Source organism: Coenobita brevimanus, chromosome 111 (genome assembly GCF_032717465.1).
Source record: "Coenobita brevimanus isolate Jiangsu-jjx chromosome 111, ASM3271746v2, whole genome shotgun sequence".
In the NCBI taxonomy this organism is placed as follows: Eukaryota; Metazoa; Arthropoda; class Malacostraca; order Decapoda; family Coenobitidae; genus Coenobita; species Coenobita brevimanus.
The window spans coordinates 1,234,441-1,261,677 of record NC_137064.1 but is presented as its reverse complement, the minus strand read 5'-3'; the positions used below and the strand labels follow the sequence as shown (position 1 = coordinate 1,261,677).

Here is a 27,237-nt window from a genome sequence, read left to right as displayed (position 1 = left end):
TGGGACCCCTAGCCCACCAGCTTACCAGTGCCTTTGGTAGTGGCCTTGGGGCACCCTGCCAGGACAGCTGCAGGGACACCCTCCAAGCGCGTCTTGGCACTGCAACTATCCCGCCATTATACACCCACTGATAGTGCAGCCTCCTGGGGCGCTACTCCCAGGTTCGGGCCCCTCTCTATTGGGCGTAAGCTGCAGCCTGGGAACTGCAATGCCCTGTACCCTCTAGCACAGGCCCGAGCCCCATCTCACCCTGGACCCACGATCTATGCCGGCGGAACCCCCGCCAATCAAAGGGCTCTCATATTGTAATTTCTTTGTAGCATATCATGCCATCTGGGTAATTTGATGAGTAAAATATGTTTTGAGGTGTTTTACTTTGTGTCAAAATTAAAAAGAAATTAAGCACTGGCTACTTTTCCTGTGCTTACCCAGCATCAGAGCTGGGTGACGGAAGCGAACCTAGTGGCAGATTTCTGAAACAGGATCTGGTGAAGAGAGTTTACTGTAATTAACATCCATAATCATCAAAACTAATTCCTAATGTTATGATCTCCCTTCTTGTTTCTGAATCCTTGGCTCACCCTTCATTTAATGGGAACTTTAAGTAGAATGCTAATGATGGCAGCAAAATGTGTTCTTCTGCCCAAACAGCATTCCCTACTGATATATTTTGTGTTGCTTGGTTGCAATGGTTAGTTAGATGCAGATATTTATGTGTTGTTGATGTTGTAGTGTGTGTCTGTCATAATAGTGAATTATTGAGTTAACTGTAGTCAGGGCTTACATAACTGTTATGTGTAAAGTAAGAATAAATGCTTTTTGATGCTAGATTAGAAAGAAAGGTGCTAAGTTCTAAAATACAGGGTATTTGTTAAATACCTTAGATGGCAAAACTCCTGTTAATTTGTGTGTGTGTGTGTTTGTGTGTGTTTTTGTGTGTGTGTATATATATATATATATGTGTGTGTGTGTGTGTGTTTTTGTGTGTGTGTATATATATATATATATGTGTGTGTTTGTGTGTGTTTTTGTGTGTGTGTATATATATATATATGTGTGTGTGTGTGTACAGTATATTAGCACCTGTGGCCAGTGCTGTACGTTCTTGAAAATTGCATTGTTCGGCAACCTTGTCTCTGAAAGTGTAGTTTGATGGGATAGTGGATAGAAAGTAGAAGTACATTATATTTATATACAGGTATTTAGTATTTTTAGTTAATGCTTATAGGTGGTTATATACCCTACTCCCTTAAAATCATATCCTTTTGTTCTTCTGTACCGAATAATGCATCTGATAAGCTAGCATGTAGTACGTTTGAAGGCACATTAAATTATTGCTTGTACCTTTGTTCATTTTAAGGGCATCTTTTCAAGGCATTTCTTCCTTACAGAAGATTGGGATGGTTTTAAATAGTGACAGGCACCCTGTTTAATGTGCCCTCTAAAATATTATTCTTATTTTATCATAGTATTTTGATTTTCAGTTTGTAGCATGTTGGTGTAAGGAGACGGTCACTTGTTGTTGGGTGAGCCTGGCACCACACCAAGTTTATTTTGTTCATTTCTTTGGTAATGTATGTCACCTACCCCCAGTACCTCCAATTACTCCTCATTTCTTTTTCTTTATTATTTGGAATGTGCATACTGTGTTAATTTTTTTGCAGTTGTAGTGGAGCCCCGCGGCGAGTGCTGGCAGTAATCAGGGATCCTCCCACTCTCTCTTTGCCTTTGCAGCACTGATCCCCAACTCCTCCTCTTCTCACTAGTGTTCCAAGGTAGTGAGCAGCAACACTGCCTCGCCTTGGGGGGAGGACGGTGCGCCAGCCTCATCCCCCAGACACACCCCCTCGGACCACACCGACCCCTTTGCTTCACCCTTCCCAGCAGTGAGGGACAGTGTCAGGAGTACCGACAGCTCCCCTTGGCCTCCAGATGCCTTTGAGTCTTCAGGCTTTCCCTCTGAGGAAGGATTTGGAGACAAGTCTGGCTTTGGTAAGGATGACCCTTTCAGTGGATCAGGAGGAACCTCTGATCCATTTGGTGGGGATTATGACCCTTTTAAAGATCAATGCTTCAAAGAGACTGAATTTTCCTGGGAGGATGAACCTGATCCTTTTAACACTTTTCCAGATGACAGTGGTGTAAGTGCAATCAACAAACCAGTCGACAATTCAGATTTTAATAAAACAGATCCATTTGGCTTTAACATTAATGATGCTAATGCCAATGTATTAACTAAAGATTCAAGTAAAATTAACAATAAATTTTCATTTGATACATTTAACAGTCAGTTCGATTCTAACCTGAAGAACCGATCAAAATCCGCTATTGGAGACCCATTTGTTACTCAGACAAAAGAGTCCATCCCAATGCGATCTAAGACTTCTCTTGGTCAACCGGGAGGAATAGACTTGGATTTTGATCCATTTTCATCTTCAAAAGTAACACCTGCAGAGAAAAGCAAGTGGAAGAGCAACGAGGATCTTTTAAATGAAAACTTCAGCACCATTTGGGGCAGCAAGACACAACAGAGCACCCAGGACAGTATCAGCCCCTTCCAGGACAGCTTCACCAGCCAGCCATTCAGGAAAGGTGGACAGCAGCAACCACCAGCATGCCTTGCGAGTGAAGACGAACAGTTGGCTTGGGCGGCCCAAGAGAGCATCAGGATGGAGGAACAGCGTAGGCAGCAGGAGGAACAAGAGCGGGCGGAGCTGGAGCTGGCCCTCACTCTTTCACGCTCCACCGCACACTCCTCTGCTAGGACCACACACTCCTCACGCTCACCCTCAACAGGCCTTTGAATATAATATTTCAAAGTCATGTACATATATAAGAGAAAATACAATAATACAATGAAATTGTTATGATATTAATGTTGGACATTAGAATGTAGGATAGTTGTTTCTTGTTTAAGAGTTGTGTAGATTTGGAGTGTAGTTTATCTTTGTTGAGCAGATCTACAACTCATTTGCCTCAGTGTAGTGGAGTGCAACATGTATGCAACATGTAAAATATATTTTTTGTTTGCATTTCTCTCTACATCAGTATGGTGTCATATACTTCATGTAAGTGTTATTAAAAGACAAATGAGATCTTGTATCAGTCAACAGTCAGTGATCATTTATAGTTGACATCATTGTCAGTGCAGCCTCTCTCTGTATTACTTGATAAATATTTGTACCAAGTTATGCTGTGGAGTATAAATACAGTATTTATTACAAAGCTAATATTGTAGACAAATTAATCATTATTTGCTGAACATATCTGACAAGTCATTTACTGCATCAGCAGCAGCTGCAACATAGAACTGCTTGTATGTATCCATCGAAGGAAAATAATGGAAGCAGAAATTTTCCAAATCACCAGCTGCTGAATTAAGCCAAGGTTTTACCTGTGGTGCCATTGTCAGCCATAGGATGGCTTGCAAAAACATTAGTCAAATGAGCTTGCAACAGACCATTCCCAGTTTCTCCAAAGGATCAAGTCTGAGTTCAGGATTTAATACCAGGTATATTTTTGTAAGTGTGTGATATGAGTTTTCATTGTAAATATCTTAGTTTTTTTGCTCTAGATTATGAGTTTGAAAATTAGTTCTAATCAGTTTTGAGGCTTCATATAGAATTGCACCCAATGCAATCTTTCTTCATTATTTGCTGTTTTCTTGCTAAATATTGTGTTTTTGCATGTTAACATGATCCATACTGATTAACATAGTAACTCCTACACTTATATAATGGAATGTCTTGCAGTTTCTGTTGCCATGAATGATGTGTGCCTTTTTAGTTGTACAGCACATCTACAGTACAGTATATTTCGATTTATCATGTCAAATTTCGTATAGGATTTATTTTATCATTACTTGACATATTTTTTGTAATAAATTATTTTTTATCAGATTTTATGCTTGGAGTACTATATCATGATTGTTTTAAAATGAGGATGTAGCAGTGTACCGTGTGAATTGTTAATATCTAAATTAAGCGTGAAGGCCACTGACACATTCCTGTACAGCCTTCTTGCTTACGTCTTCCACCATGCAATACAACCCCCTCCTGGTGCCCTCCCCCACTACCTCCCCCCAGTGCCCGGCCCTCTGCAGGCATCACACCCTGGCCTGTATTGTTTTTGGGTAAGGAAGCCCCCTACCACCTCTTCCTTACTAGTTTATATTTGGATATGGCACATTGATATTGATTTGTGTATTACAGCCTTTATGGCAGCTATGTAGATATTAAAGAGATACAGTGTAAAAAAGCACAGAAGAGAAGATGAAGGAGAAATATGCAAAATATATTCCGAAGGAAGAGGTGTTAGAAAGTTTCATATTCCATTGAGAATACAGGCCCTAGCCTTACCATCACTCTTTACTCGCATCAGTCACATCACTATTAAAAAAAAAAAAAAAAAAAAAAAAAAAAAAAAAGGTAGAATCAAAGCACCCTGGAATGACAGATTTTGTGGAATCTTTCCACCAGGTCTGTGAGACTGCATTTTAGAGCAGAGCAACTAAAACTTCTACTGTTTCTGAAGTATTGCACACAGGAAGTACCGGTATACGACAGCTTCGTAAACATTATATTGCACAATATTTCTGCTCTAAAACTCCTTGATGATCTCTTTGATAGTATATGACTGTGGCAGTAAACTCACACTTTGTGTGACTAAACTCCTTAACAGTTTACCATGCTTGTGATGGGGCAGCTACAGTCTGTCTGTATTAAATGTTCATGGGAGATTTTTTTCCTGCTCAACCACAGTCCAGTCCTAGTGGCAAAGTGATTGGTTGCTTAGGAGTGAATGTGAAGCCTTGATTTATTGTGATGCTTCTGTGTGGGTAAGATGCTCTTGTGGATGTTACACTTGTCAGGATGGTACTATCACAATTAAAAGTTTGCAGACATTACCCTACTGCCTGTGGCAATGGATGTTGTTGCATGAAAAATATTTGTGTGATGGCAATGTGATCCACTCAACAAAAGGATATGGGAAAGTAGGATATTCTTTGACATTTGGGGAGAAGTTACAGTAAGAAAGGCAAGACAAGGCAGGCAGGGGATTGTTGGTGAATGTTTGCTTACGATAGTACATCCATGTATGGTGAAGTGCCCTTGTGCATTTTTTTTTTTTTTTTTTTTTTTTTTAGTTGTGATGTCCTGGCATGATGTGATACCCCAGGGGCCGGGTGGGAGCCAACTGGCCATCATGAGGCATAGGGGATCACTGGCCAAGATCCTTCATTGTGTCGACTGCTGAAGCTCACTGGGTCATCTGTTATCAGAGTTTTCTTTTACTGTGCTGTGGTTCCATTATCCCATAGTTTTTTAACATTGCATTCCCTGTTTGGGTTAGAAGTGGTTAACCCGATGGCAGACTGAATAATAATTATAAAAATACTGTAACTACTTGCATTGTTGGTGATGGGAATTTGAAATTTACTTGGTAAAATTATCCTTTGAGCAACAGTGAAAGAAACTTGTGATCCGTAATGCAGTGAGCCGCTGTTTGTTGCTGAATTTCAACATATAGTACAGTACTTCTTTTAGTATCATAATGTTATCCATGATATACGGAATTCCTAGTTGCCCTCAAACATATCCACAAGAGTATGTAAGGCAGACTTTTCTTTGGTTTGATGTCTGGTGTCAGTATGAGGCTAGGTGTCCAGTCTGATGCTTGGTGAAGTAGCACCCGTCCTAGTTGTTATTGACCAACATCTAACACCAGTAAGTGGCACTGTTGGAACCATTCCATCATTAATTAGATTGCCTGAAATATAATATAGTTCACTAAAGTGAGAGAAAGAGAGAGAGAGAGAGAGGTGGTAATCAGAAAAGGTGATGGTTATTGTTTCAACAACACCTGACCTAGTTAGGAGTTTTGCCTGATTTTTATTTCATCCATCCCACCTGTTGAATTTTTTGGTCAAGAAGAAAACGGTAGTTTTATAAGTATACATGTCTTTGTTGAGCAGAATTTATTTGATACAAACTACATCCTAAAATTAGTAAATAGCTAATTGATTATAGTTACACAGTAAGAATGCCGTTAAGTGATTGCATTAAGAATGTGTGTATGATGTTAAATGCCTTACTGGTTCCAGAAAGTTGTGTTGTAGCCAAAGTTTGTGGTGTATAAGGTGACCCTCCAGATATATCTGGAATTTGTTTCTTCTGTTTCCCTGTAAACGTATCTGTGAAATACTCGTGTACTGAGGTAGTGTACTGTTAAGCTAATGTAAAAAGTCATTGAAATGTATATTAATGGATTCTTCTACTTCTCTGACCTTATAACCTCTCCTGCTTGTATTCTTCGTGTTGTCAAGGAAAGTGCATCATGGTGAGGAACATGGGAGAAGCTGTTAGCCAAAGAGAGTACTGTACTTTAGTAGAAGGCACTTAAATAGTTATTTATTCAGAAGTTTGTAATGAAATTACAGTATAGTTGTGCAAGATTATTCTCGTATGGTATAATTTTTGGCAATGAGAATATGTCTTTATGTCATAATTCAAATTATACTGAAATTTTTCATGAAATAGCTGATACCACGTAATAAATTCCTGAATACTGGTGTAGCAATAGCCTTATTAGTCGTTATTAAGATATTGTAACTGAATAGCTAAGAATGGTATCTAAGTCCCAGTTCAAGAATGATGGGTGGTAAGCTGAAAGTAATTGACCAATATGGATAAAGTTTAGTTGCCCTGCATGTCTAGAAATATTGTATATACCTAAAATTAAGTGTTACAAATGATCTAGTTTTCCTGCAAGCATATTATATTAAAGAGCTGTTATTTCTTCAGTGTCATGGGGAGTTGAAGCTTACACACAAAATAGGGTGCCTGCAGAAACATACAAGTTATTCCCTGGGATGATGTAATGTAACCGAGTGATTGCCATATATTGCCTAATCATCAAATTAAGGTGTAGTGATATGTGTTCATCAGTTGTAAGGGCTTCAGGCAGGTGCAGCTGTGTAAAACCTCTGAGGTGAGCTGCTTGGAGAGTGCTGTTCCCCCCCTGCATACTTACTTTTATACCCCTTTTGTGGAGCTCATTTTTATTGAATGTTTGAGTGTCTTTCATGTATATGTTATTGTCTCCTCTGTTGACCTGTGTGATGATGCTTCTGTACATTTATACTGGATGCGTCACCATGCGTCGCTTCTTATGCATGTTGTCAGTATTATGGTACATCATCAGTATCGGAGCAGCTGGTGGTGGTTGTGTGAGTGGCATGAATAGAGGTTTAAAGAAGTGTGTTGTGTTCAGATAGTTACTTGATTCAGCTTCAAGCCTTCCATTATAATCCTTTACAATCATGCTTAGTTAGTACAGCACAGAAAACAAATTAGTACAGGATGTAACAGCTAGGTCACTGCAAATAATTTTGTGCACATTTAGATAAAACATGGAAACTGTTCAGAGCCATATAAATTTTAATAGTGCTGTAGAAGCTGAAGCTTCATGTTGATATTGTCATTTCTCTAGGAAATGAAGCTTCATATCAAACGTCATACTGAAAGGTGTTGCAGAGAGGGTAAATTCAAAGTTTTAATTTATTTTTGTATTGTAACTGAATCCATGACATATTTATGAAATTGTTTTGTCATGTTGACTGAATCTCAAGGATTTAAATTACCAGTAACTTATTTAATCATACTTTTTGAAGATGCTACTGTTCTAGTTGCACATTTTGTAAAGTTCATTGTACTTGGAAAGAAAGAATTTTATTCTCAGGAAAATATATTGTCATGGATGAATGATTATTACTGTGAGCTGTCAGATGGTAATGCATTATGAACCCAGAATTTTTTAATCTCCACTGAAATCACTTTAGAAAATAAAGTCTTTGTATATGTTAGAAGAGTGCAAAATTGATTCTGTATTGTACTCTTTCCATTCCCAACTGAAATATGTGTGATATAATTCTCATTAAATTTTCATCAGGAGCAGCCCATATAACATGTTGCATGCTTCTGCTGTGTGCATAAGTGTTTCAAATGAAAGTGTTCAATTTCTGGTTGTAATCACTTTTCAGTGGTGATTAAAAATAATGCATAAATTTGCATTCTTGTGCAGCTGAATGAAAGTGTAACACTGTACTCCCAGTGCACATGTGGATGGCCAGCCAGACCCTCAAGAGATCTTCCGCATAAATGATGTAGGTCTTCATTTGCCTTGCTTGCTATGTGCCACCACCACCCTCTTTCCTGCTCTATGCCCGCCAGACTCCATATTCTCATCAGCTTAGGATGCTATCTTACACCCCTTCCATAACAATTTACTTCATATATTACCCCTGTTATTTTCATGTGTGCTATTTATCTCTGTCTGATGTAGACACGTTCGCATCTGTAACATACAGTGTAATATCATTGTGACACACAGAAATGTGCTGGTAAGGAAGTGGTGTTAGACAATCCCCTTAGTTCCTGAGAGTATGGGCCTAGATTTGCCTCTAGATCTTGTAGTGTAATTAACACAGTTTGTTATACTTCTTTTACGCCTCTGTGAGAGACTTGCACTGCAGATATATGAAAATCTTTATAAAAGAAATAATGCTAGGCTACCATGACACTCTCAGTGACCTTATCTGGTATACTGATATTCAGGAACCAGAATAAGTAATATTTGTAGTTATGTGAGATTTTTATAGATAGGGTGAAATCTGACTAGCAGTGTCATACAGTGGATTGTGACGTATAGCTCAGCTTTCTCACAAGGTTTGAATGAGTGCAAGTTTTGGCAGGTTTTTTTAAGTGGAGCCAAAAGGGCAAAATAACTTATATCTTACACTACAAGTTCTCTAGTCATATCTGTTAATGGGCTCAAACACCTGCCACTGCCTTTTCACATTCTAATCTCACTTGAAGTATGTTTTCCTGTAATTACCTTTTGTGACAATTATTCCCCCCATTTAGTGTTTCAGGTTTCTGTCCCTCCTCCCCCACTGGCATCATACATTATCCAGTCATTCATCTTGAGTTGTATATGTTTAATGCAGTCAGGAAAGTGATTAGTTGATGGCAGTTGCTGGAAAATTTATTACCTGAATACAGTTCAGTAAATATCTGTTGTTCATAGTTTTTTTCAGTCTTCGCCATTTGAGATACGTTTGTTTTATCCTCGTGTTATATACTGTAAAGTACCAGGTGGCCAAACGTGGCAACTGGTATTTTCCCCTCCACCAACTGTTCAAAATTGGTCCCACCACAGTAAGGGAATCCCGTGGTTGCTCCCATCTATTATTCGTGTTGTTCAGTGTCACCGTCATGTTATCTCAGTGTAAATAATGCTTAATAAGCAAACACGATCACCAAACTTTGTGTTTTTCTTACCTTTCTGTAAATTCAGTGCTCAGACACTTGTATTTAACCTTGGACAAGACCACTACCCTGTATATTCCTCTGCTTCCTACCATTTTGCTGTCAACCCCTTTTCCTCCTGCCTCCCTGTGGACCTCCTTTCCTCCTGCCTCACTGTGGACCCCTTTTCCTCCTGCCTTCCTATGGGCCCCTTTTCCTTCAGCCTCTCATTTAACTCCTTTTATTCTTGTCTTACTATGAACACCTTTTCCTCCTGCCTCCCTATGGACCTCTTTTTCTCCTGCCTTCATATGGACCCCTTTTCCTCCTGCCTTCCTACGGACCCCTTTTCCTCCTGCCTTCCTATGGACCTTTTTTTCCTCCTGCCTACCTATGGACCCCTTTTCCTCCTGCCTTCGTATGGACCCCTTTTCCTCCTGCCTTCGTATGGACCCCTTTTCCTCCTGCCTTCTTATGGACCCCTTTTCCTCCTGCCTTCGTATGGACCCCTTTTCCTCCTGCCTTCGTATGGACCCCTTTTCCTCCTGCCTTCCTATGGACCCCTTTTCTTCCTGCATCCATATAGATCCTTTATTCCTCCCAAGTCCCTACTGACCCTGTTTCTTTTCACTTCTATGAATGACTTTCCTCCCACCTTTCCATAGACCCCCTGTTTTTCTTCCACCTCCCCGCTGATCTTTCTCTTTACCCACAGTTTAACCCCTTTCCTCCCACCTAACCCCCCTCCTCTCTCTCTCTCTCTCTCTTTTTTTTTTGTGTAAAGTTTCTAGGTTTAATACGAACTTTTGTAAAAGCATGACAATTCAAGTAGAGGAAGAAAGAGTAATAACTATTTCCAGTGCAGTGCTATGAGTGTGTATACATGTGTCCTGACCATCTTGCATCAGCTTATGTAATGTTACCTGCATAACTGAAAACACAACCAATTTGAAAGTGCATTTGTAGGTTAATGCATGTCACAGTCTCCTTTATTGGTTTCCTTATATTGGCCTCAGTATCAGTGCTCTAAGGTGTGTTGAATAAGATGCAGAGATGGTTATTGAATAAGTGAAACAGTGGACTGTGTATCATAACCCCTTCTATCCAAAGAGTCTTTTCTAAGCAGAAAAAATAAATATGGTGTCAGCCAAAATCAAATACAAGTAATGTTCATGTACCAAAGGGGTTAAAAACCAGGTTTAATCTTTTGTGCAGGGAATTCTTTGAGGATTCAACTTAACACACTTTATGTGCTCTTCCACAGAACTCTGCTGACATAACCCGGGGGACACCATTACATGGTGCCACCAACACTCTATAACCCAGCAGCACACGTTCCTCCAAAAGGAGGAGGGTGGACTGCAAGATAAGGGAACTTCAGCTTATGGTCCACCAGGTTCAGTGTCCAGATGGCTGTGATACTACAACAGCAGAAACCATTGGCCATATTTCCATCACTACTGTTAAATGATCAGACAGTGTAATTACACTGCAAGATCATCTCATGGCAGTATGTACTGCTCAACCTTTGTATTTTCAATCCAAGGTCAGTAATAATATTACAAGACAATGTGATGACAGTAGGAAGGCAAAGCCAATGCACCTCCAAACTAGCGAAAAGTGAGGTGGGTGGAGTTTAACTCAGGAAAGAGTAAATTTTCAGTAGAGACTCAACAATACCTTCATCGTCCTAACCCAGTTTTTCACTCAAAAACGTCTTGGTTACATTTAGGTTGTAAATTTAGTTGAATTTCAATGCCACTTTTTTTTTGTGTGTGTTTTTTTTTTTTTCATGCACTTTAGAAAGGCAGGAGAGACTTAGCATGTGAGTACTCATTGAAAAAGATAGCTTAAAATTATAAATGACAAACTCCTCTAGGTTTGCAGAATGACCATCATGCTGAAAACTTTATTGAAATTAAAATCATTAATGCATCAATTCCCAATCCACATGTGCTCAACCATGCACAGAATTACTAAGCAAGAATTTACTGCTGTAGTGCAGATAACAAATATCCTATGAAGAAATTTTTCATACTCATAAAAGGAAATATGAGCTATGAAGGTAGTCACAAAAACACATCACAAGGAACAGCTGGTGAGACAGGTTTCATCATAACTCTCAGAATGCATTGTAATGATACCCTAATGTTTCTATCCTTTCAGGCAGATTTATTGACACTGTCCAGTGTAGCCTACAGAGGATTGGAGGAAGATTGTTACAGCAATTGTACACAGTAAGTGAGGCTGATTCTTGGTAAATTCATGTATGATTGACTGTATGGGTATTTTTCATGTGCACTGTGGGTATTACTTTTGATCACTAAGAATGGGGTACAGAAATGCCAAAAGAAACTTAGACTAATCATGCTACAATGGTATTATCTAACTAGTCATTGTTGTTTTTCTTATGGCTACAGGCTAATCAAGATTATGGGTACAGGCTAATCAAGATGTGAACCCATACTGCATGATGAAGTAGCCTTTCACTTGCAGTCTGCCATTCTCCTTTTGGAGGATGGAGCAGCTGAGGAATGTTTGTATAACGATGTAGGCTATGTCAGTGTCACTGCATTAAGGCATCCCTCTCCAGCACCCATGTGAATACACCAGTACCAAACACATTTGTAAATCTAGACACCCATACGAGATAGTTTCAATCCACCAAAGATGTGGGTCGTATCTACATTCGCTGAAAGATAATAATATAGTTTTTGTCCCATAAAGCAGTTGAGTTATCAAACCTCCATGCGCTGGTTGTACAGCATTGGTAGGTTTAAGAGCAGGTTTTTAGTGTCTATTCCCGGCACCAGGACGAGCCACAAGAACTTCACCTGCAAATGCCAATGCACTTGCCACAACACCTGCCAGAGATACAGTATTTTTACACTCAAATACTGTAATAGTACAGTACAAACAGCAGCCCTTACCCAGTTTACCCCATCCTTCATCTTATATACTCTGTATTACCCATACTAGCCCTCATCCAACATAGACCTTGTTTCACTCCAACCCTCCCCCATTCCTTTTCATGACACAGATTCTTTATACTTGTACATTTTTACTTGCCCCAAACCTCATTTTGCTTACCCCAGTCTTTGTTCTATCATCCTCAACCCTCATTCTTCCCACCCCAGACCTCATTCTTTCTGCCTCAATCCTCATTCTACCTACCCCAATCCTTGTTCTACCTATTCCAATCATCATTTTACCTACCCCAGTGTTCATTTACCTACAATCCTCATTCTACCTATCCCATCCTTCGTGTTGCATACCCTAACTTTCATTCAGCATACCTCAACCCTCACTCTCCTTACATTAAGCATCATTTCACCTATCCCTACCTTCATTTTACCTACCCCAGCATTTATTCTACCAACAACCCTCATTCTACGTACCCAAACTCTCATTTTACACACAACCTTTATTTTTCGTACCCTAACCCCCATTTTGCCTACACCAACCCCCATTTTATTTAAACCAACCCTTATTTTACCTACCCCAACCTTCCCCCACCCCACATCGCCATCTCACCTGCCCCATACAGACTGAACACGCCCAGAAAGTCTCCCACAGCAAGAGGTCTGAGGTCCTGGATCCCCTCACTCCCTGGGGGCTGGATGCAGTACGAGGTGTTGATCATGGCACTACTGATAAACTTGTTCATTAGACCGAACTCCATCAAGCGGTACACCCTGAGGAGAGATATATTGCTTGATAGGCAACCAAAAAGATAGACTGACTGGTAGATATAGAGATAATTAGACTGATATAGAGAAGACGGGGGTGGAAGAACGAGAAATGGAGATGGGTAATGCTGGTAGCAGAACTTGAGATTAAGTCCAGATGATAATTATGGTGATGATGATGATAGTGAGAGAAAGAGAAAGACTTCCCTCTCAGTCTCGCTCACTCACATATCATCAATGACTGGCCTTAGCGGTGAACCAAGAGGGAATCCCATGCTGTGTTGTACTGCCATGTAGCCGCCCCGCGTAAGAGCCAGACGGCACCTTCCATGCTGTGGGCAAGTACACGAACCGCGGGTTAGTAAACTGGGTAGGAGTGCATTGGGCAAGTACACTGGGAAGGGAGTACATCGGGGAAGGCAGTACACTAGGGGAGGAAGTACAATGAAAGGGAATAAATTGGGAGGGAAGTACACTGTGATGAGGTATTACACAGAGGAGTCAGTACACCGATAGGATGTAGTACACAGGAGAGTTTGTACACTTGAGTAAGGAGAGTACGTGAGGAAGAGGGAGTACATCACATTAGGCTGTACTGCCATATAACAATACTGAGGTTAGTGCACAGGAGAGCGTTTAGTACATGAGGTTAATAACTAGGATTTGTACGCGACAGAATTTAGTATAATGCTTGTCCATGGAAGTGCTATGGAAGGGATGTAGAGTCGTAATATTATTCTACCACTGAGCTACGTGGAATAAACTACAAAAGGACGAAAATCTGGGCAATTAATGTGAAAAGAATATAGTACACTGATATTAACTAGTACACCACCTTACCTGTGAGAAGTCTAGGCCCATGAGGTACGTGGAGGAGTGACGGGTGTACATACCTGTAAGAGAGTACGGTTGCGGACACAGGCACTGATTCACTTCATTATGATAAGCTATGGGACTGTGAGCAATACCTTTTGAAATCTAGTAGGGCTGTCTTCGGAGCGTATGGAAGAACTTCGAAATTGTTGGACTAAAAAGTGGAAAGGTGATACTGACCGTGACTGTAACGTACATAAACTTCATCTTACTGAAAGAGCTGACCCCTTAAGTATGGTTATGTCTTTCTTATTACCATCAGGCGATTTTACTCGAGACTTTTCGAACTGGAGAGGTTAGATACAGCCTTCATTAACCCCCTGAGCCGTAAGTCCAATATAATGAAGTGGAAAAGGTAGCCAGAAGAAAACACAAAAAGACGTCATTGCACTGAAGGTCAAGAGGCTACTTTGTTACAGGATGAACTATGACTATGCTCTTTATTCTCTTACAGTAAGAGCTAATCCCTTCAGCTCAAGGATGTCTTCTCCATTTTCATGTAGGAAACATCAGAATACTTCTTCAACCTGGGAAATCCTCATCATGGTGACGGAGTTAATGAAGACTCTTGAACCCCCTGTAATTCGGAAAAATCCCTCCCGAGTTCAGCAATATACCCTGTATCAATGATTCGAACAAAATACGTCATTTTAATGAAATGGTCAATTGCTAATAACAGCTCTGCGGGTGAAAGAGGTATCGTACCTTGGAAAAAATTATCTAATCCCTATATACTGTAGTCTAATTTTCTTTTTATGAAGATAATATAGTTATAAGAATGATAACTAAAAATATATAAAATACTCGTTATTTTATAGTTTCTGAGACTGTTTGTTGCAGGTAATTTATGAACATCAGGAACTTGTAATGACTCCAAAATAATCTGATATTGTAATACACGAAGGCACAGCATCTGTTTGTTTACATCTTAGAAACATGCGTACAATATTGCATGCAATATGTATATACATCCCACACATAAATGTACACATACATTCAACATATATGCACTTGGGGGAATGATGCAATATGAATAAATGGAGAGGTAGTCCCGATACGAAGACAGTCTTTGAGATATGGGCGAGGAGAAGCCACGCGTGGCTGAGACGGTGCGGCAAACGTACGCGCTCGTGAACAATGGCCACATTTGCGTTAGTGTTGGCCTGTTGATGAAACTGTGATAATGTGCGGCGCTACAAGTATCAGAGATTGATGTGAAATACGGCAGTCATCGTAAAGAGCAAGCATGAGCGAGACGAAGAGACGCGTGAGGGGCAAGCGTGGCGATGGGAGGCAGTACGCGCGACATAAACAATATTACCAGCGTGCTAGTTGCGTAAGTACTTTGGTGAACTGTGATCATAATTGCAAATCTCAGGTGTTGATATAAGTGTGTGTTATAATAAGCAAGCTTCAGTTCGTGATAAATGACGAGGAAAATCAAGGTGCCGTCGCATGTTAGTTTTTTAAAGCAGCGTGTAAACAAGTGGGTTGACGGTGGAACAGTGCCCCTCCTCGTAGAACAACTAACTCTAAGACAAACGGTCAAACCTCACGGGATTATGGCGTCTGGCAATAGAGACAGAGATGTGCGATTTCATTAATGATAATGAAAATAGTGTTTTGGTTGATACCAAGTGCTGTAATAATACTGTAAGAGATACATTTGTTTGTGCTGACGAAGAACCCATATTAACTGATCGTAGAATACAGTGCTCGTTGTGGTGATTAACACTGAAGCTCTGCATTAAAATCATATAATACAGTGCCCATTGAAGCTGAACAAAAGCGAATGATGCGCGTCGGAAAGCTGCATGTGAAAGAGCATCCATAGCATCGCGATGTGCGTAATTATGAAATAATAATTATCTGTAAAGTGGAATATGGCAAGAAATTTAACCATTTCCATCATAATGACGTTCATATTTTTGCTATCCCCTGAAAAGTTATTCTAGCTATGACAGACTTTGACAGCGGGAGTAGGTACAATAATTATATGTACCGTACTGTTCTTTAACCATTCGATACAATGGTTTTTTTCTAAGCTGAACTGAGTAGCAGAAATAAAATTATCCTAAGTTAAAGAGAGTAAGCCTAGCAGAAATAAAATAATCATAAGTTGAACAGAGTAGCCTAGCAGAAAAAAAAAAAATCCTTTGTTTAACAGAAGCAGAAATAAAATAATCATAAGTTGAACAATAGCAGAAATAAAATAATCCTAAGTTGAACAGAGTAGCAGAAATAATGGGATTGCTTAGGTTGTTTATGTGGGTGTGAAACTCCATCCACACACTGGGACTCTCATGCTGCGGAACACATCACCACCACTTCCCTCAGCCTCTACCAACGACGCCAGCGGGAAGGGTGAGTGTTAGGTTTTATTTAAGCGCTCAGGAGTAAAGGGAGATAAACGTCTGTGTGCTATATAGCTAATGAGATTTAACTTTGCAGTATAAGAAAGGAGCGGGAGGTAATCTAGCCTGCTTTCATAACTGGCGTTTATCTACGGTACCTTCGCTCCTGTAGCGGTTCAGAAGTTTATACGATAATGGTTCTTCATTTACTTTATTTTCTTCTATTCGAATATTGATACGAGTGGGATATAGATGATTTTTTATCTTAATCAGTTAGTGGACTAAATTGAGTCATTCATCCGGCGGAGGAGTGTGTTGCCTTTATATATTACTTCATTTGTTTTTATTTGAAACCAACATGTATTTTGATTATATTCTGTTATGTAACGCTGTACGAAATAGTTTTGCTTTGTACCAATCATGTCGACAGATGAAAAGAGGCGAATATTATTTTACTTTTAATATTTTAACTATTTTTTTTTTTTTTATTGGAGTGTTTATGGAAACAAGATACAGCTTTATATTTTTCTGTTAAGTATGGGGTATTTTCTCGGTGGCTTAGGGAACTTCGTAGCATATCATCCTTAGCTATTTACTTTGCATATGACATATGATGTCTCTTGCACACTAATTATATCTTAAACGTCGACATGGTATGCATCAGTACCGTATTATATAAAATGATTAGGTGAAATAAAAGCGAACTATATTACGACCGTGCAAAGGAAACTTGTTATTGACTGCTGAAGTGGTTTTGTATTCTATCTATTGTGCTTTTTTTACTGTCCTTATTACCTGGTATTAATTTATGTAACACTAAAAACAACTTCGCTCGTATCGTACCGTAACTACCGGTAATGCCAACAGATGACGCTAATATAATCATTGTTAGGCTGATACCGCTACTTCGTTTGGTTTATTTTTATTCCTATATATGGATTTCGATGAGATACGGGTGTTTAGCCTATTCGTATTATGGATTCAGAGGGGATACAATTTGTTTTCTTTGTTAAAATATACCTTAGTACGCTCTGGTTGTGTGTGTGTGTGTGTGTGTGTGTGTGTGTGTGTGTGTGTACTCACCTGCCGTGCCTCCTATGACGGTGGGAATAATGGCTTCAGCTGATCGCATGAGAGGAGCCCGGCCCGCCCACACCCGGCCCATGGTGGAGGTGGGGTCGTCATTGTAGGCAGACTGGAGACAAAACACAAGTCCAGTAGGTTAACGTACATATCAGCCAGTCCGTTTCTTATCTCATCCTTGAAGACAGAGTGACAGCAAAACACAAGGCCAGTGGGATGACGTTCTTACCAGCCAGTGCATCTCTCATCCCATCCTTACCTGTCCTCTGTCACTTCATAAATCTCCCTATTTGGCCTGCAGTTATTGGTGAACTTTTGTTTTAACCTGACGAAGATCCCTAACCCCTAAGCTCAATTTATGGCCAAGTCTAGTAAGATTTAAGGGCGAATTTGACTAGCAACCAAGGAAATTCGTTCTTAACTCATTACAAAAACTTAACGAATTTCATACGACTTAGTATTGAAGTTGTGGGAGTGGCCCTATTTCGTCTGGGCAGAACGAACTAACTGTAGCCCATGTTCCTCTGAGTGTTGGGGCCAGTCGTTGGGTGTAGGTTTAGGGATAAAATTGTTAATATCACTAGCCTGGGATTCAGAAGACGTCCCCGGGTTGAGGGAGAGAAATATGTTGTGAATGAAGGATTTAAATCATGACGTTCGCCAGAAAATGTGAAGCATCATTGGGCAGACTTATTTATTTATGTAGCCTATTTATTTATTGATTTATATTTATCAGTGTACCGTAGCCTACTCTGTGGAGATGTTATGAAGTCAGGTGCTGGCCTGTGGAGTTTTGTGGAGTGGGGAGGGGTTGTGTGGAGAGGGGTTTTGTAGAGTGGCTTATTCGTGGTATGGATTGATGTAAAGTGGGGTGCTGTTTTGTGGAGAGTTGTGGATGGGGGTGGTGTGGAGTGAAATATTTAGGAGTGGAGTGGTGGATCACTATAGGTTACTGTGGAGTAATGTGGAAAGGTGAAGGTGTGAAGTGGGGTGCCATATTTAGCTATTGTGAAGTGTTGCGGAGTAGGATGGTGTGGAGTGGTGAAAGAGTGTTGTGGAAAAGGTGAATTACCGAGTGGAGAAATGTCCGTAGGATGTTGTGCGATGGTGATGGTACTGAGTGGAGTGTTGAGGATTGGGAGGGTGTGGTCAGGTGTTACTGAGTGCGTTTTGGCAGCGGAGTATTATGGATTGGGGTGGTGTGGTATGTGGTATTGATGATTGGGTTGTTGCAGTGGGGTTTGGTGGATTGGGGTGGTGTGGTATGTGGTGTCACAGAGAGAGGTGTTGTAGATTGAGGTGTTACTGAGTGGGGTACTGCAGTGGGGTGTTGTAGTGTCACTGTTACGGTACCTCAAAGTAGCTCTGCACGATGGATCCGTGTGCCATGGTCCAAGGAATCACAGTTTGCTTCACCATGCCTTCCAAGCCGTCAAAAGGGATCTTCACCTGTGGGGGAAGGAATCTGTCATCATCATCATCATCGTCATGGATACAGAGATACAAAGACTGGCAGTCATCATCATCATCATCATTGATACACGGATACAAAGACTGACAATCATCATCATCATCATCATCATCATGGATAAACAAAGACAGATAGTACAGTACAAAGCCACATCACAACTAGGTCTACAGCAACTCAGAAAAAACAAAAATCATGTAACCTGTTATCTCTATAGTCTACGTGGGTTTTAAGTTAATTCTTGGCACATCATGATTTTATTCAGCTTTGTAGAGCATTCTGGTAGTGAAGAGGTTGATGACTCTTTTTCATTCTTTTTTATTTTCTTTCCTTTCTTTCTTTTCTTAATTTTTCTTTCTTCCATTTTCTTTTTTTTTACCTCTTCCTCTTCGAATAGGTTTATTTAAGCTGAATGAACTTGTTGGATGCTAGCAAGTATAACATTAAAAAAGGGATGAATAGTCACTGTCTGTTGGGAAACGTGATATTAGATGGATACGTAGTTGAACTTCGAAATTGTGGATATAGAGCGTATGTACGGTAATAACAATGTCGGGAAGAATAGTGAGTCAAAGGGTGAAAAATGTCTGTAGCGTCAGTTTGTTGGATTTCAGCTGTTATTTATTTATTTATTTATTATTATTATTATTATTATTATTATTATGATTATGATGATTATTATTATTGTGAGCTGTTTTTTCTCTTACTTGTTCAATAGGGAGGATTGTGAGGCGGGGTGTTGCAGTGTGTGGTAGGTAGAGTGTGGTGGAGTGGAGTGTAGTGTTGCAGAGTATTAGGGATGGGATTTTGCAGAGTGTAGTGTTGCAGAGGATTATGGGATAATGGAGTATTGCAGAGTAGTGTTGCAGAGTATTATGGAATGGGGTTTTGAAGAGTGTGATGATGCAGACTATAGGCTAGTGTTGCAGAGTGCATTGTTGCAGAGTAATGTTGTAGTATATAGTGATGCAAAGTTAGGCTATATAGAATTGGGTGTTACAGTGTAGGGTTGCAGAATATACCTTTGCTGAGTAATATGGAAGAGGGTGTTGCAGAGTGTAGTGTTGGAGAATGTAATGTTGCAGAAATGTTGCTGAGTTATGGAATAGGGTTTTGCATAGTGTTGTGTTGCAGAGTAGTGTTGCAGATTAGAGTGTTGCAGGGTGTAGTGTTGGATGCTTACCTTAGGCACAATGAGCATGGCCTTGAGGTTGGAGCAGTACACTTCAGCAATAATGACTGTCACCAGCATCCACAGCCCCGCCATCACCCGCGTGGCACCCTCACCCCCTCCCAGGCGACGCACCTCTGTTGACACACACACACACACACACACACACACACACACACACACACACACACACACACACACACACACACACACACACACACACACACACACACACACACACACACACACACACAGAATTGGCACCACATTATTGGCTGTATACTGTTGGCATTATATTGTTGGCATCATGTACAAATACAGGACCAATATATACATACATGATAACCCTACAGAAAGGCCTGTACAAAATGACACAATATAAACTTATACACACATATGCTGTTACTGATGTACCCTATCGAAATTGTTTTAGATCTGTATTATAATGTTGGAGGATTGTATTTGCAGTGGCCCAAAAACTGTTCATGTATTTCTTTGTTGACTGTGCATATACATACATACACACATACATACATACACACATTATATATAGGCTGGAAACACACACACACACACACACACACACACACACACACACACACACACACACACACACACACACACACACACACACACACACACACACACCTTGGCTTAGCAGGACCTTGTATCCCCACAACCACGTCCACTCGCTGGAGTCCGGCTCCTCTGATTCACGATCCAGCCTCGTCCTGTATCGCGCCCTCGTGTGAAGGGGAAGAGGGAGGGGGAGAAGGAGGGGAAGGGGGAGGGAGGGGAAGAAGAAAGGGAGGAGTGAGAGAGGGGGAAGAATGGGAAGGGGGAGGGGGATAAGAAGGGGAGGTATGAGACGGAATGAAATAACCAAACCTACACCATACCCATGTTTGCTCTGCCTGTCGTCTGTTTCACTGTCTGTACCGCAAATCGATCTATATGGTGTTGTATAGTGTATGTCTTCTTGCTAATTCCAGACGATTTCTGTCTAGTAGCGAAGGGGTTAATGGAGCCTATATCAAAACCAGCAGGTTAAAAAAAATCACCCCCAAGCTTAATGATATTCTTAAAATGCCCTGCTTTGACCGTCCTGAGCTGTATAGGTTATGGTCACATGTTAATTATCTTCACAGAGGCTTGTAGATAAAATCTTCTTGCGTTTTCTGTCGATTAAAGGCTTCTGTAATTCAAGTACGATATTTTAAGCGAATGTTGTTAATGGTGCGAATTACCTAAATTCTTTGTTTGCTTTTCTCCCTCATTGTCACTGGTTAATGCAGATAGGAAAAGTACTCCTCAGCAGATGCTCCTTTTCTCGCTCTGTCCTTAGGTGAAACAATGTATATACCGTATATATAAACTGGTTAATAACTTTCCAAGCTGTGAGTTTTTAAAGTTCAATAAAAACTAGTTTCACGAACTGGGAGTTTAGTTTTATCATGCATGTGTCTTAAATTATAAAATAACTAATTTGATGGTAACAAATCAACTAATTTAATTTCAGCTTTATAGTTTCTCTCAAGAAAATATCATTCATCCTTCCAGCAGCAGTGCACCATACTCCTTTGGCCCTTAAACCAAGCGAGATGGCTTTCCCAGTAGACATAATTTTCCGGAGTGGGAGTGGAGGTGGGGGAAATAATCCGAACATATAAGCTTGCCATTGTATTCTAAAGCTTGGCAGTTTTCGCTGGGCTCGTTTTCAAAGGGAGCGATTTATAAAGGTTATAAAGGTGGTGGGTGTGTGGAGGGGAATTTCCGAACCTTTAGATGACAAGAGGAGACTCCTGAGATGAATAAAACTATCAGGTTATGGCAAGAATGAAGCTTTCAAGATCTCTCACGTTCTAAATGAGCCAGCATCTCCCTCAAGGTCTTTCTGTACGTGATGGCCTACTGCGAGTGCCTTAATAGACCTACATGTTAATTTCACTCAGTGGCAATGTTGACGAAAATGGAAAAGTATCGGTAATCATATGTTCAGTGTTTTGTATTCGACTTCGTGTGTTTGTATGTGGTTATATGTGTGTATGTTTGTGTGTAGGCCATGTGGATGCTTGTCTGCGGTTTATGTGCATGTGTTTGGGTAGGCAGTGTGTGTGTGTGTGTGTGTGTGTGTGTGTGTGTGTGTAATACTCACCCATATACGTTCTCTGGAGTAAGGGCATGAAGGGCAAGAACCGTAATGGTCACCAGAACAAGACTAGCCAGCACCAAGCCCCACACCTGCAACACAACAACACAACACACATTTTGCAGCACATCAGCATGTAACACAACAGAATTTTAACACATCTGCTTGCCACATAGCACAGTTATAACAAGACCTGCCTGGAACTCAATATACAGTACCGGTATCCTGCAACACAACACAGCCGAACAAAACTACGGAACAGCAACACACAGCAACACACCAGCAGCGCAGCACAACACGGCACAACAAAACACAACCTAACACAATACGACAACACAAAACAACACGCCCGCAACACAGTGGTTGAAACTGCACTTGTAAAACAGCCCAAGTTCACCCTTGCATAGCACGACAAAACACATCAACTACCAACATTGCTACCACATTTAACTACCACAGCTTCCATTATTACTACCACAGCTACCACCACAACTACCACAACTTCCCTTATTACTACACAATTACGACAACTACGGTACCACAACTTCCATTATTACTGCCACAACCACCACCACGACTACCACAACCACCACAGCTGCCAGAACCCACAGGCAGAGTGAAGGGCTTAATGAACCCCATGAGGTCGGGGTCAATCTGCGGCCTGGGGTAGAGGATGGCGTGGTCGGTAGCGGTGATGGGCTGGCTGAAGTCGGCTACTGCTATGCGAGCCAGAGTCACGCCGAAGGGACCGATGGCCACGTCGACCTCCTGTGGGGTTGAGAGGAGGAGGAGGAGGAGGAGGTGATAATAGGAGGAGAAGGAGGAGGAGCAGGAGATAAGAGGAGGACGAGGAAAGAAAGATAGGAGGAGGACGAGGAAAGAAAGATAGGAGGAGGAGAGGAAAGGAAAGATGGGGGGGGAGGAGAGGAAGGGAAAGATATGATAATGATGGTGATGATGATGATGATGATGAGAGGAATGATAGAAGGAGGTGGAGGAGAAGAAAGATTAGTTAATGATGATAATGATGATGATAATGATGATGATGATGATGATATTTGTCTCAGTGAGTTGACATGTGTAACCTGAAATATAAATTTGTTTGGGGCAAATTTCAGTAACTCTTGGACCGAAGTGCGTATGAGTGCAGTTTATATATAGTCCTTTCTGCGTATGGGTTGCGTAGTAATCTCCAGTCTCACCTGCCGACCCGGGCTGCGTTTGTGTATGCATGGGTGTGGCGGATGAGGCAGGCCAGGTGGAAGGGGAAAAAAATGAACCGCACGGGAACATAGACACTGGATAGTATTATTTTTTCTATACCACTTAGTCTACGCATTGATATAGACGTAGATAGATAGAGGCACGGAGGAAGACAAACGTTAGATAGATTTTTTTTTACTATGTCACTAGGCCTACGTACTGATATAGACGTACAATAAGAATGAAGCGTAGAGACTTATGGTCCTTGATAGGCCTATATCAGATTAGCATAGCCTAGATGGAATACTGTGGTTGTCATCAGTTTTATCAGTACTTTCTTATCTCAGCATCTGTGTGTGTGTGTGTGTGTGTGTGTGTGTGTGTGTGTGTGTGTGTAAGCCACCATGCACTCCATCCTGTTTACCTACCCTGCGGTGCAACATGCCCATCATGCCAAACCACGACCCATTAGGGAACTGCGCCCCCCATAGCCCGTCGGGGGGCTCCAGGTATTCGTGGCTGTGGGGAGAGAGGGAGAGGCAGCGAGAGAAAAAAGGAGAAAGAGAGAAAGAGAAAGAAGAGAGACAATGAGAGTAAGGAGAGAAATATGGAAGAAATTGAACGAGTATAAAAAATGGGAAAGGAAAATAAGAGAAAAAAGAAGAAAACGAAAGGAAGAAGGAACAGAAGAAGAGGAAAAGGAAAAGAGAAAAAATGAGAATGGAGTAATTTAAAAAAAAATTATTTAATCCATATATATATATTGTAGCCCATTTTGGTTTAGTGTCAAAAGTTATCGATCATTATTTCAGAATGTACCACAGCTTTCAGTATGTTACAGTAGTGAATCGTAGAACTGGTATATAGGTTAATTTAAATAAGTATCTGTTGCAGTGTTACACCCTCTATGTTATGGTTATTGTTTGATATTATGCCTAGAGTTGGGGTGATTAAAATGAGGTGACAGCAGTGGTGAAAAAGTAATGGTGTGTGTGTGTGTGTGTGTGTGTGTGTGTGTGTGTGTGTGTGTGTGTGTGTGTGTGTGTGTGTGTCCGTCCTCTACTCACCACACACGGAGCTTCTTGAGTATAACATCAAACATCTCTATGCACCATCCAGAATAATTGGGGTTCTGTCCAGCCACGTAGGGAGGCCACTGCCAATACCAAACCTCTTATTTTACTCAGCTCACTCATTCTGTCATCCATCACCCACCTCTTCTTCCACTCAACCTTTTCATTCACCATCCACCTCTCCTTCCACCCAGTCTTTCTACTTCATCCACAGTCTGCCATTCCCTCCACTCCATTCATCATCCATTTTCCTGCTGTTCAACTTTTCCACTTCATTCAGAATCTGTCTTTCCATCTGTTCTTTCATCCAAGGCAACGGGAATACAAAATACTCTGTTAATCTTACTTCTGCTTCACTCATGATCCACCTCTTACATTCCATCCACGACCTACCTCTCCTTCCGTCCACCACTGTCACTGAGCCTGCTCACCACTCATTCACCCATCCAGTCATCCACCAGTCTTTCATCCACGTATCCATTCATCCACCATTCTCATCTAACCCACCCATCCAGTCATCCACCACTCATTCAGTCATCCGTCACTCATCCACCCATTCTTCATCCATCCTTTATACTGTATATATATTTATACTGTATAATATTTTTTTTCCTTCCACCGAGCCTCCGTATACGGGCTGGAACCCACCCTGGTCAGAGCCACCCTCAGACATCGGCCCACAGGGAGAACCTTGGAGTAGTTCATGGCAGATTGAATCACACTTTTGTTCACACTCCTGACGACTTCTTCCCCGGGCTCTACTAATGAAAAGAGAAAGTATTAATAATAATAATAGTAGTAGTAGTAATAGTAGTAGTAGTAGGCCATACTATATTCAGAGATGTAACGAGAGATTTAGAACGAGATATGGTGCTTGTCACGAAGAAGTGTTAGAGAAAGAATGTTGAATGGCCGTGGGAGGTGGAAATGAATGCATGAGGCAGGGTAGACTCTGATAACATCCGTCCCTGCAACACACGAGAAATAACCAGGAGTGGAAGAGGAGTATTATACATGGATCACCTTGTTATAACCTCACCTCGGTCAGCTCGATGCCGTAGAGAGAGAAAGAGAGAGAGAGGGAGGGAGGGTGGTGTGGTGAGAGCGACGTGTACACCAGTTATACCTCAGATCTTCTTCGTCACCCTCCTAGCATTTGCCATTTAAGAAAGAATTAGTGACATTTCGACTGGGTCAGAAATTAATGTTCTGTGAAATTCTGATGGATAAAAATTATATAGGTTAAATAGAACCAGATCTGGGACGGTAAAATTGAGCTGAGTGATAATTAACCCTTAGAAATATGGCTGGGAAACAACAGAAAGATAAATTGTATATAATATTTAAGTACTTTTATTGGATCAGGTATATTGGGTGGGTCTGAGAGTGGGTGGTTATAGGTTTTTAGAGAGAGAGAGAGAGAGAGAGAGAGAGAGAGAGTTACACGATTATTTTCCAGCAGTTATTCCTTACGATCATAATATTCTTATCTCTACGATTTTTTTGTTTTTAATTCCAAGTGTGTATTTTCTTGGTGTTTTCTCTGCTATAGTGTCTTAGTGTCTTGTCTTATTGTTTTGTATGTTTTCTTGCCTCAGCATTGTATCATTCCTAATTTTTATATACGATCATATTTATTCATTTTGTTTTTTGGAAGCACACTATATGAACTCAAAAAATAGGTCACAAAATTTAGACCGGAGTAGATATTAAAAGAGATAAATTGGCGGTAGGTCCCCAATTAAACAGCTGGGTGAATGATAAGGGGGAAACGCACTTTGTCGAGGAGTCTGACCGGTCCAGGAACAAGGAGTTGACCAAGAAGGTGGTGGGGTATGAGGGAGGATGGTGCGTCATGAGAAGAGAGGTCGTTATTGAATAGGGACATGTGGTAGGGCTCTTGTGTTTGGGTAGCCCCTCACAGGATGCGGTGTCTGGTCACTGTAGATAGACAAACAGACGGATAGATAGATAGATAGCCACACAGATAGGTAGATTCATAGATAGATAGTAGATCCATAGATAGATTGATAGATAGATAGGTAGATTCATAGATAGATAGATGGATAGATAGATAGACAGATGGATAGACAGGTAGGTGGATTCATAGATAGATAGACAGACAGATATCAGAAATAAATGGTTAGGTTGACTGATAAAAGTAGGAACAAGAAAAATATTGAAAGAACGAACGAAGGAAAGAAAAACTGGGCGGAGAAATTGGAAATAATGATAGATAAATAGATAGATAGACAGATACAGATGGATAGGTAGATAGTTCGTTGATTATAAGGAAGCTGACATTATAATCACTGCAGATATATGAAAGAATGATTGAGAGAGAGAGAGAGAGAGAGAGAGAGAGAGAGAGAGAGAGAGAGAGAGAGAGAGAGAGAGAGAGAGAGAGCGTTAATTAAAAGGAAGCTAAGACTGTAATCACCACAAATATGACATTAAATATTGCCCTCTTCATCCAGGTGTTTTATTGTCGTGGAAAAGAGTAATGAAGATATTAATTGACTGTAAATAGGTAATGGCCCAGAGATGAGGTCTAATTAAGTCTTGATTTGTGATAGATGTGTGTGTGTGTGTGTGTGTGTGTGTGTGTGTGTGTGTGTGTGTGTGTGTGTGTGTGTGTGTTTGCGATGAGGTATTACGGCAGGAAGAAAAAAGAATCGTGTTTTAACTTCTTTACTCTTGCACCAGCCAGACGATTTTATTCAGCTTAGGAGAGAGAGAGAGAGAGAGAGAGAGAGAGCCTTGCAGTGAAAGAATTGAAGCTTACCTTGTAGTGCTCCCGTAACTTGGATGGGTGAGAGATTGACACACGCACACACACACACACACACACACACACAGAGAGAGA

At 40.8% G+C, this 27,237-nt stretch overlaps 2 protein-coding genes across 2 annotated transcripts in view; one reads left to right on the top strand and one right to left on the bottom strand.

The window, feature by feature from the left end:
* Eps-15 (Epidermal growth factor receptor pathway substrate 15) overlaps positions 1 to 4,426 on the top strand; it is a 57,972-nt gene extending 53,546 nt beyond the window's left edge. The window contains exon 19 of the mRNA XM_080286414.1: positions 1,767 to 4,426. Coding sequence (XP_080142540.1) covers positions 1,767 to 2,804 — 1,038 coding nt within the window. The 3' untranslated portion in view covers positions 2,805 to 4,426. The remainder of the gene's footprint in view (positions 1 to 1,766) is intronic.
* Positions 4,427 to 12,098: 7,672 nt separating this feature from the next.
* LOC145417745 (glutamate receptor ionotropic, kainate 2-like) lies at positions 12,099 to 23,750 on the bottom strand. The gene is made up of 10 exons (XM_080286353.1): positions 23,727 to 23,750; positions 22,705 to 22,863; positions 22,102 to 22,187; positions 19,959 to 20,091; positions 18,661 to 18,756; positions 17,308 to 17,419; positions 13,830 to 13,890; positions 13,226 to 13,321; positions 12,843 to 13,003; positions 12,099 to 12,172 (listed from the first exon to the last, which is right to left on the bottom strand). Exons 1-10 carry the CDS (start codon positions 23,748 to 23,750, stop codon positions 12,099 to 12,101), a joined length of 1,002 nt encoding a protein of 333 aa, XP_080142479.1.
* Between the last annotated feature and the right edge of the window lie 3,487 nt (positions 23,751 to 27,237).